This window comes from Haliaeetus albicilla, chromosome 11 (assembly GCF_947461875.1).
Source record: "Haliaeetus albicilla chromosome 11, bHalAlb1.1, whole genome shotgun sequence".
Taxonomy (NCBI): Eukaryota; Metazoa; Chordata; class Aves; order Accipitriformes; family Accipitridae; genus Haliaeetus; species Haliaeetus albicilla.
The window spans coordinates 29,920,480-29,932,026 of NC_091493.1; the positions used below are offsets into that span (position 1 = coordinate 29,920,480).

At 36.6% G+C, this 11,547-nt stretch overlaps 1 protein-coding gene across 9 annotated transcripts in view; it reads left to right on the top strand.

Moving 5' to 3' along the window:
* The window catches only part of ADD3 (adducin 3), a 102,323-nt gene extending 91,045 nt beyond the window's left edge, over positions 1-11,278 (top strand). For 8 of the 9 annotated variants that reach the window (XM_069796938.1, XM_069796941.1, XM_069796939.1 and 5 more), the window contains 9 exons: positions 689-832; positions 921-1,019; positions 2,012-2,194; positions 3,015-3,272; positions 4,360-4,479; positions 5,759-5,848; positions 7,008-7,131; positions 8,073-8,168; positions 8,871-11,278. In XM_069796938.1, the coding sequence (XP_069653039.1) occupies positions 689-832; positions 921-1,019; positions 2,012-2,194; positions 3,015-3,272; positions 4,360-4,479; positions 5,759-5,848; positions 7,008-7,131; positions 8,073-8,168; positions 8,871-9,169 (1,413 nt within the window). In that variant the 3' untranslated portion in view covers positions 9,170-11,278. The remainder of the gene's footprint in view (positions 1-688; positions 833-920; positions 1,020-2,011; positions 2,195-3,014; positions 3,273-4,359; positions 4,480-5,758; positions 5,849-7,007; positions 7,132-8,072; positions 8,169-8,870) is intronic. The other variant, XM_069796942.1, reaches the window with a different exon arrangement.
* Positions 11,279-11,547: the final 269 nt, after the last annotated feature.

Genomic DNA, 11,547 nt, shown 5'->3' on the forward strand with positions numbered 1-11,547 from the left:
TACAATTGTACTCAGGTTGAGGAGGCTGTAACATATCTAGTTTACACAGGCTTCATTTATAATGGCTTAGACCATATAACGTGCTGCATACATCGTCATGTGCATTATGCAACTCTCATTTTTAAGTGGCTTAATTATAGTTATGGTCAGTTTGGATTTATCTCACTATTAAAAAGACATAGTTAACACAAGTTAAAAAATATCTATATAACAATGATAAAAATGTAAGGAGACTTGAAAGAATTGATTTGAGATAAATAGATAAATTTCTTTTATTTTATATATAAATGCATATATGTGCATTCCTTGACTACAGACAAAAAAGGAATGGATAACTTCTTTTATACTAGCTTTTTGAAGTTATAAATGTGGGAAAGAAGGAAAAACTATTAAGTAGGCTTATGCGGAGAGTTAAAAATGGATAAAACTCACTAAAATTAACTTAGTTGGGATAATTTGTCTTTTCCTATAATGCATCTGTCCCTGGGTTGGGTAGCAGCAGCTCTGTCACCCTATTGCAAATTAGACTGGGGGGGGGGGGGGTGTTATTTCTAAGCTTTCACTATGGAGAGTTTTCTCTCTTCTAGCAAAGATACAAAGTACATCCTGCTAAGGCTTTGTGGTTGAGATGTGGGGTTTAAGAGTTTAATTCTTTCCTAATTATCAGTATTTCATTTTCTTGAAACAGGTTTCATCTATGAAGTGTGGCATCCTTCCCATATCACAAGAGGCCCTGATTCTGGGAGATGTTGCTTATTACAACTACCAGGGATCTCTTGATGAACAGGAAGAGAGAATTCAGCTTCAGAAAGTACTTGGACCCAGTTGCAAGGTATTCAACCTCATTCACGCTCTTCATAAACAATTTTCATGTACTGCGCCAGTTTCTACCATTTAACATTAGTGTCTTCATTTACTAGGTATTAGTCTTGAGAAACCATGGTGTGGTAGCACTAGGAGAGACACTGGAAGAAGCATTCCACTATATTTTCAATGTGCAACTGGCCTGTGAAACACAGGTGAGAGGGACTTTATCTGTATTTAATTTCAAACACTTATGCTGCTGAGTTACAGATTACATCCCAGATGGGAAGATCTCTATATTATTACAAAATACTTGGAGTTGTGGAATCCAGTAATCATGTGCCAGGTCAAAGTTGGAGAAATTGGAATAATCAGGAAAACATAGAATGAACAGCACAAATACTGTATCGCTCTTCCTAGAACGAGTATTAGTGTTGTTACACTCTGAAGGGTACAGGTTTTGTTCCATGCTGCGGAGAGTGAGCTTCATGCAGAGAATCTGTCAGATAATAGATTCGGTGGTACTTGCTGCATGTGGAAGTGTGACTTAAGATCTCTCGACATCCAGCTCGTTTATCAAAGCTGAATGTTGTGACAAGAAGCTTTTCCCTTTGATCATAAAGATTTGTAAAACCAAATAAACAAAAGGTCTTTGGGGCAATGGTAGAGGGTAGCATATTTTAAAATAACTTGAGTCCCAAAATCAGTTGTTTCTGTTTTGTCTAACTTTAACTACCTAGTTAGGTACCTAGATATTATCTTTAACCTGTGGAGAGAGACCACTAAAAGTGTCCTCACATTCCATAACTCTTAAGCCCATCACCAGAAACTTCCTCACTTTGCTCTTACTTGTTCTCCAGTGATCCTTTCCTCTCTTGTCCTGCCATTCTTTTTGAGTTCAATCACTCATTCATTTTGCAATGAATATAAAAATAAAAAATTTTTAGTCTTGTGATGCAGAAAGACCTTAAGGTACTCTGAAAGCTAGTGTTTGAGTCTACTCCTTTTAAAGTGCAATTATTAGCAGATATTATTATCCTTTCCATACAAATCACTTGCTATATATTTTAATACATTTTTGCACAGTAGAAAACTAGCCTGAGAAATAACTGCAGCATGTGTGTAAGTATGTTTCTCCTATGAATTCAGAAAAGCAGAGAATTCAAAAGCTTTTCCACAAATGAAATACACTCATTGATGTCTCTAGGTTCATGCATTAGCTGGAGCAGGTGGGATAGACAATCTCCTACTACTGGATCTGCAGAAGTTTAAGCCTTCCACGCACGCTGTGGCAGCAACTGGAGGAGGTGGAGTTAATATGGCTTCACAACAAAAATGGAAAGTTGGGGAGCAAGAATTTGAAGCGCTTATGCGCATGCTGGACAACCTGGTGAGAACACATTGATGGCGTTGTCCATGTAGTCTCTGTAAGCTTCTGAGAGTGTAGGATTAGCTTCTGTAAAGCAAATTATTTTTTTCTGGTTTCTTTGTGAGTTTGGAAATGAAGACAGAGTAACTTTTATTGTATATGAAACCTCTTCTGCTTGGTTTAGCTTTTATGTCAGTGTATCTGACAGTAGTATTCTGCCTTAATAAGAATTTATGTTTTGAACTTGATTTTGTCCAACCCATCTCACAAACATATTTGCTCTTCATAGAAGCTTAATAGTAAAAATGTATTTTGATCACCACCTAGTAAATAGACATAGTATATTCCCTCTATATTTTGTTATTAACTCTAATATTAGGAAATAAGGTGATAATTTGTTGTTTGTTTGAAATGTCCATTTTGCTGCACTATGAATTCTGGAACAGCCTTCAATACAAATAGACTGAGCAATGGGGGAGTGTCATGGGATGTGCCATTGTGCGTACAGATAAATGTCCTCATGAACGCTGCCTAAGTCATAACCTGAGCAGGGGGTCATTTTGTGGTCATGCGTTCACAAAGGTGGGAGGACTGTGAAGTGTGAGTGAGGTCCTGTCCAATTGCTACTGTACTATATTTTAAATGGGTCTCTTGAATGTTAATAGTGTGAATGAATGATGGATGATACCACTAGCCTGTTCTCTGAAGAGCTCAGTGGACCTGTTTAATGCACATAGGGCAGGACAAAACTTCCATGATTTCGTTGGATAGCTTTTTCTGATTTTTATTTATTTATTTACTTAAAACCGTTTTTTCTTTTTTTTTCTTTCCTCCTTTGTAGGGATACAGAACTGGCTATGCCTATAGGCAACCATTAGTCAGGGAAAAACCCAGACATAAGAGTGATGTTGAGATCCCAGCAACTGTGACTGCCTTTTCCTTTGAAGACGATACAGTCCCGCTTTCCCCCCTGAAATTCCTGGCACAGAGGCAACAGAGGGAAAAGACAAGATGGCTGAACTCTCCAAACACATACTTGAAAGTTAATGTGCCTGAGGAGTCCTGGAATGGGGAAACCAGTCCCAGGACTAAGATCACGGTAGGTAGATTTTTTAGGCAATCACTTAGTTTTTGCACTACTTGAAAGTAAATTACACACAGTTTATATGAGGAAATCTTTAATAGGATTAGCAAATAAGTTTATCAAGCAAATAAAAACAGGCGTTGGGGAGACTAAATGACATTAGTACTAAGGACCCCCTCTGTTTGGGGGTGGGGGGTGTGTAACTAGAAGAGTAACAGTTTATGATAAAATTTAACAATTATCTTCCTTTTGTTACTAGCTCTTCTGATTCCTGCAGTAGAGAACTACTTTTCTACCATATCTCTTTGTGCTATTAATTATCCACCAAACACAGTAAGGTTTTAAATCACCCATGGGTTGTTTTCTTCTCTACACAAGGGAGACACAAGCTCTAATTAATCACTAATGGCCCCTTTCCTGTTTGTGAGTCTCCTGAAAACAGACTTCGAAGAGTCTGTTCATGCTGCTACTTTTAATGATCAAGATTTTTCCTCCTCCTTCGGCTCACCACGATGCTTCCACTGTGTTTCCAGCCTGGAGAGAGGTGGCTCTGGTGGGACTATGAAGCATGTTATTTGATACCCCCAGTTGCATAGTGCAATTGTAAAAGCATCAGCTCCTCCTGCTGGCAGGCTAGCGAGTTTCTAAACTTACGTTTGGAAGAAACAGCCTCAGCAACTGATTTAAAACCCTACTTACAAAGGAAAAATACTGCAGACAAAACGTGGGGTTAGCAGAGGTGGAACTTGATTGCATGAGCAAGGACTCTGGAGCCGGTGGATCTATATGCCAGTTACTGGAAGTGTGTTCCTTTCTAAATATGACTTCATTAGTAAGCAGTTTGTACTGCATTTTTCAGGAATGTATTTAAGTGTTTACAAAAAGTAATCTTGATGATACGTGTTCAAGGCAACTTAAAGCCTCTTGGGCAAACAGACAAACTTGTAAGGAGTTGGGATTATTTTGTGAGTGTCATGTGGAATTGAAATAAAGTCAGAAAGTCCTTTCTTTATATCTCTTCTGTAACAGTAAGACAACACTGAGAATTGTTCCTGCCCATCATGCTGGAGTTTTTAGCTTTTTTTTTCTTTTTTTCTTTAAGTGGATGAAAGCTGATGACTCCTCCAAGACTAGTGGAGGAACACCAATCAAAATTGAAGATCCAAACCAATTTGTTCCTCTAAACACAAACCCAAGTGAAGTGTTGGAAAAGAGGAATAAGGTAAAACAAGTGTAACAAAGAAAACTGTAACATTTCCAGATAAAATTGTATGTTCAAGTGATGGTTCAACACAGCGGTAGAATAACATTTTGAAGTGTTCTGATTTTACTGAGAAGTTTCTTACACTGTATGTGATTTTTGGCACTAAAAAGCATGTATTTAAATATATGATATACATGAAGTCTGTAGATTCATATGCAATATATATAAATTTTGAATGCAAGTTTGATGAAGAATGAGTATTAACTCTGGAAATGATAGATTGGAAATGGTAGTCCCTGCTATTTAGCATTATAATTAGTGAATAATTAGGTGTCAACATGAACCAAATTGCTGTGCGTTGTCTACAGCATGGTTCAATCTCAGACGGTAATCTCACTCTGTTCTGTATTAATCCTCCTAGCACTTACTAAGCCAGAGTTTCTATGGTCCGGTCTACTTCCTAATGGCAGTGAAGAAAATGAGAGGTTATTGTTGGACCTCTCTGTAAACACAAATATCTCCCTGCTTTTCCCTTCCAGCACATAAGACGCTGACTGTCAGACTGACCAAATACTCCACCCTAAACATAACTATATTAACAGATATTCAGGATACTTTCCATTTGATTACTTTTTTTTCTTTCTTTCTTGGAAAGCACCGTATCAGTATCCATGGGGACTGAGCTGGAGTCAGAAGGAGCAACTCCCTTCCTTAGAACAGGAAAGGCACTCTCTAATCATCTAGAGATTAATAATACAAGTCCCAGACAATGATTTTTAAATTCATGCATGTCACTATCTCTTTAGATAGTTTGCTCATATTTTTCTGCTGTAGAATTTTTTTTTATCTGATCCGTCAATCTCTTAAGCACTGAGAATGTGAAGCTAGGGCTGTTGGCTTGGGCAAAATAATGAAGTATTCATAGAAGGAAAAACTTTACCAACCTTTGTGATCAGAGATCTCTCTAATAGCTTAACATGGGTCACTTGTTTAGGGGGGATGGAGAGGACAGGTTGAGAGACATACTATTCCTTAGAGCTTATTTCTAAATACTGGCTTGCGTGAAGTGCAAGAGCTGGGGCTAGCATGGATATTTGGGAGTACTTGAAGGTCTAAACAACATATGCAGTGCACTCAGAGGTGGAAGGAGAGATGTTAATTTTTACATGCAGCAGCATACAGCTTGATCCTCCAGGCATTCACTGCTGCCTGTGTTACTGGCTTTGCAAAGCTGATGGGCAAAGGATTTGTTAAAGAGAAATACCTGTTTCTAACCCAGTTTCTTTTCTCCATGTAGATAAGGGAGCAAAACCGATATGACCTAAAGACAGCAGGACCACAGTCTCAGCTGCTCGCTGGGATTGTTGTGGATAAAAAGCCGAGTCCAGTGAGTAGGACATAATTAATTGATATACATATATTTGGATTATTTGGCTGCCTGTCTTTCAAACATCACTGTGGACCATTTTCTTTCTAAATGCTTTGTTAGAAGTGATTATTTTAATGCCAGGTTTTGGATGTGTGATACATATTATTCATGCTTCATTTCAGAGGTTTAAAATGTTAGTTTCAAATGGAGATATGCATGGTAGGTTTGCCTGCCATTAATATTAATGAAGTAGGACACCTGTCTAAGACCATTTAAGCTAATGAGTGATGAACTTTGCAATGCATGGTGCCAAAAATAATCCTTTCATCAGTCTGTGGAACCGCTGCTAAACGAAATGATTGAGGCCCAGAAATAACCGAGTTTAAAAGGTAGGATGGGACCATGCAGAAGGCAGCTTTCATTAGAAACAAGCTTCTTATTGAGAGGGAGGGTTTTCAGTTTCTTACCTGTCCACACCATCTTGTCTGGAGTAGAATATACTTACTTCCAAACAGTACAAGATACCCCTAGTAATGTACCTATCAAACTGTGCTGAATTGTAATAGGAATTCTATAGTTTCCCACCAGCCATGGGTTAGTGCATCTGTTTCCTTGTTTTGGTTTCCAACGTTCTTTTGAGATAACACGGAGTTTGCTTATTTATTTCAGGCAAAAAGAATATTTTCTGAATGAGTTTTCTTGCAATATGAAAATAATGGGGTTTTTTGTCATTGTGAGTTTCATCTCAGAAGAGCTCTTCCGGTTGGATTCCTAAATTGGAGCATGAACACAGTTACTTTCCTACAAAAGAAAAATCCTAAAACTTGATGCATTTGCAGAAAATATGGGAAACCTTATTTTTTAATCCCTGTTGTTAAAGAACTTTCACTTATCTGAAGAGTATATTAGTCCCTGAAGTGTAAGCTGTTGAGGCAGGTCTCTACTCCTGAAGCTGTCCCCCTTGATACAAAAAAACCTCAAATAATCAGTGTGCTGCTGCAAAAGGATGGTGATTTACAGATCAGTGGTCAGTGTTCATTACTATGTGAAAGCATATTAAATAGGGTAGTTTTAGTCTGGATGCATATGTTTTTCTTCTGTATTCCCTGCCAGCCTGGTGTCACCAAACTTTGGGCAAAAAAGAGACATTAACCATGTATATCTTTCTCTCTTCCAGCCAATGCAATTTGAAGATGATGAGCACGCACCACCAGCACCACCCAACCCGTTCAGCCATCTCACAGAAAAGGAACTGGAAGAGTACAAGAAAACAATTGAGCGCAAGCAGCAAGGGTTGGAAGGTCAGTAGTGTGTACATGTTGGGGTTTACATTTTAATAATGAGTTTGTTCTTAGTTTGAAAATACCTACTGTAAAAAATGTATAAATGTTAATTATTAGCATATACTGTTGGCAACTACTTGAGAACTAATCATTCCTTGAGGCGGTAGAATTTTTGTTAAATGTTTTGGTTTTTTTTTTTACTTCAGTTACTGTTAAAATTAAAGCAATGAAAGGTTTGCACAGAAATGGGGTTGACAAAAACACACTTTAACATAATGGCTTTTTTTGTCAGAATCATAGAATAACTTGGGTTGGAAGAGCCCGTGAAGGTCATCTTAGTCCAACCTCCTCCTCAAAGTTGATACCAAAGTTAGATCAAGTTGCTCAGGTCTGTGCCCAGCTGAGCAAAAGTTTACTGAGATGTTTGGTCTTGGCTTCTTTAATTTTTCTTCTATTCTCCCAGTGTGCAAGACTTACCTACTTTCGCTTTTTACATCTTCTTCCAATACTACTGTTCCACAGGGAATTGCTAATTCAGGGTTGATTTGATTTTTTTTATTTTTATTTTTTAACAGTAATGCTATGCATTCTTCTTTACTAATATTATGTAATAAAACAATTTTGCTATATATCACATTCAGGTCATAGCATAATACCTTACTGTAACGGCAAGCTGTGTGACTTACAGCTAGATAGAACCATGGGGCATGCTACTTGGAATGCAACCCTGCCACCCTTTTTAGTGCTTTCTATTAAAGAACTAATATAGAATGATTGTTAGTAGATAAAACATGTAAATCCATAATTCTATAGAGTTTAAACTGTGTATTGTAACTTCTTGATGTTGTCAGCATGAGCAACACAATGCTAGCAGAGTTGAAAATCTTGTAGCACTAGCACTGACATTCTTGCTTGGTTTTTACTGTTGCATGGCTACTAATTCAAATCTTGTCCTGCAGATGCTGTACAGGAATTACTCTCAGATGACGGTTCATCTGTGTCACAAATTCAGTCACAAACTCAATCCCCGCAAAATATCCCAGAAAAATTAGAAGGTATTCCATGCAATTTCTGTACAATGCCAATGGCTCTGATAACCTGAGTCATTCACTCTTGTGCTGCATTCTTACATTTGCATGAAGTCAACTGAGCCAAAAAGAGCCCTCTTTTTACTAAGTCTGGGTGGGACTCTGTCTGGAAAACTGTTTTTCCCAATTTTTTCTAATACATAATTCTCACAAACAGAAAACAATGCGGGGCAAACATAGGTATTAATAAGGTGGAGGAAATTGATATTATATTTTTATTTTACTGAAAGTGTTAAGATTAGGGTTTTTGCCTAAGACTTTTCCAGCAAACTCTAAGAAGGCATTTTGAAAGGCTACTTCTCCAAAGACTTCTGTATGGAGTGGCTGCATTTTCATAAATTAGTGTCTTGCAGTAAAGCATAATTCTGAGTGTGCTTGGGACTGTATATGTATATGCTGTGTAGACTGTATATACTGTATACAGCTTGAGCTGTTTATATACCTGGCAGACATATTGCTAGCTTTCTCAGCCCGTTTTCCTTTAATGACATTTTCACAGTATTGTCTGCTTACAACAAGTAGGAGTATAGATAAAGGGGAAAAAAAACACATCTAAGCACTTCAGGTTTCATTCTTTGGATTACAGTCCAGCCTCACAGACTTTGTTTCAGTACTCATTTTTTGCATGATAGTGTACATAAATAATTGCAAAATTGTCTGTTCTTTCAGAAAATCATGAAGATCTCTATACCCAGAATGCTAACCTGATATCTGTGGAGTTGCCAGTTGTGGTGGTGAATGGCAAGGAAGATGCACATGACGTGGAAGAAGATCTCACCAAGAGGGTCAGTCAGTTAACCACTAGTACTGTGGAGAGCGTAGAGATTACAATTAAAAGCTCTGAAAAGATAGAAGAGACCCTGTCCCCTGAAGGGTCACCTTCCAAATCCCCATCAAAGAAGAAGAAGAAATTCCGCACCCCATCTTTCCTGAAAAAGAGTAAAAAGAAGGAGAAAGTAGAAGCATAAGTGCAGTTCTGCTGTGAGGAGACATTGCACATTTTAAATGTTTAAGTTGACCATTAACAGCATAGTGTTAGGGGTGTGCAGTAACTGGACTTTTAACCTAAACAAAAAGGAACTGGAAGAGGTTTTGCTTTAAAAAAACCCAACCAACCAAAAAAAAAAAAAAAAAAAAAAAACACCCACAAAACCAACCCTTTCGTGTTAATTGAAAATGAATTCATCTCTCACTTAACTGTGTCCAAAATTGCTATGAGGGTTGGAAACATTCATTAGTTTCATGTAGAACTACACTGGCAGGTGCTCAATTACCATCATAGCAAGATCAAATACCATCATAGTATGCAGCAACAAGTTCTGCTTGGAGTACTTTGCAGACCTTAAAATTTTCAGTACAGTTCAAGTCTTTATTAAAGTTACTGTTGCGTGATCATATGACTTTTTAAAACTGCTGTCTCATTTGGTAACCAGATCATACATTTTTTTATTGTGATTTTGACCATATATTTTATGTTTCTGTACCCCTGTTTGAGTGGGTGCATATTAACAGCACACCTTTAAATCTTTTTTAAGATTAGATCATATAGAAATATTATACACTGGCACATAATATTAGGGGGAAAACTGTGTAAGAGAAAGTTTATTTGGAATTATACAAAATGTCTAAAGAATTCCATTCTTCAATAACTTTTTTGCCAAATACTTCATTTTAGTGAAATATAATTTTTGAAGACTTCTTTTTTTATTCTATCAGTTGGGGGGGGGAACCCTTATTTTTCAAGAAAGGGGATTTTATACACTTAACATTGATAATTTAGTTTAACTGTCAAAACAAAAAGAAGATTTTATATGTTCAAATGTTTGTATACCATTCAGTATAAAGGTATTATAAGCATGTGAACCAAGCATTTAATAGTAGAGTGTATTTAAGAATGCTTGGTTTAGAGTATACTTAAATATAATTCAGGAATCCAGGGACTTAGAAATCAAAAGATAAAAGCATATAAAATTGGACTGGATTCATGTTTAAAAATTACTTGTGGGGTTTTTTTTCTCTCTCATGGTATTGCTAATGAATGAAGAAAAATAATCTCTTAACATAACCAAATGAAGGAAACAAAACTGTTAAAAGGGAAAGTGAAATAGTAAGAAAATAGGAGGAGACAAAGAAAGTAAAAAGTTTGGTGATTATTTTTTTTAAATATATGATATGGATTGTGGGATATTTTTATTAAATCAGCAAAGTGACATTTCCATATTAGGCATTTTAAATAATTTGTATGGATTCATACAGAGTGCAACACTTTGGTTTTTTTTCTTCACTTTCATTTGAATTGTAAAAGGGTCTCATGAATCTGTGTTGTCCTTTGGATGAACCCAGAGCAAATCAGAGCCTAGTGTCGTGGGTAAGGGTGGTACTGCCACTTACTCATTTTTACTGATATTGTCATTTTAGTACTTTTACTGTATTGTAAATACAAACTAAACATAGAAATTAACATAGGGTTTTCTTCGCTGTGTCAAATCGTCTGTAAATCAGTCATTGCAATAGGAAGTACATCTTAAAGATCCATGTGATTCCCAAAATGCCGGTTGAAATATTATTCAATATATAATTGTTAAATATGGCTGGAGAGTGGTTTGGCATGCAAAAATGTTGATTATAGCATGTTTGGGGGCTGGTTAGCTTTGACCGTGTAAGTGTGATAATGCAATGTTGGAATGGATCCTGGAAACAATTTTCTAGCTATCACTAAATACTGGAATCAGTGTTTTTAATCATAGTGGAAACTTTCAGTTGCTTACTTTGTTTTTTATGTTCTACATTATTTGTGTTGTATTACAACATATGTAGAAACAGTAACCTGTGAACTACGCTTTTCATAACTTTTTTAAAAATATATCTAAATGAATGCAATGTGCATAAATATTTTTTAAAATGCAACCGTGAACTATTTGCACCTTTTGCTAATGCCTCTATTTACTTGCTTTGGCATAAAGAATGAGCCAGCCAACTCTTGTGTCCTGTGGAAAATATATAAATGTTATCTGAAATTGCTCATAGATGTAATGCTAATTAATGTTAAATCACAAATAAACAGTATTTTAAATAGATGGATTTTGTATAGCAGCCTTTTGTTTATACAGTGCTCTTGCATCTCTCGCTTGTAGAAAAGATGCTTTGATTATGCACATTGCTTCTCAAGAATTTATTCTGAAGATGGCTTCTTGCTTGTGCTTATTCTGAAAGCTATGCAAGAAAATAGTCTGTTCTTATTAGAGAACAGTTGTTTTCTCTGTCACAGATCCTAGAGATAAAAGAGGACAGGCCTGTGGTAAAATACACGGTGTTGTCAGGCAGTTGGTTTGAACCCAGTTGAGTT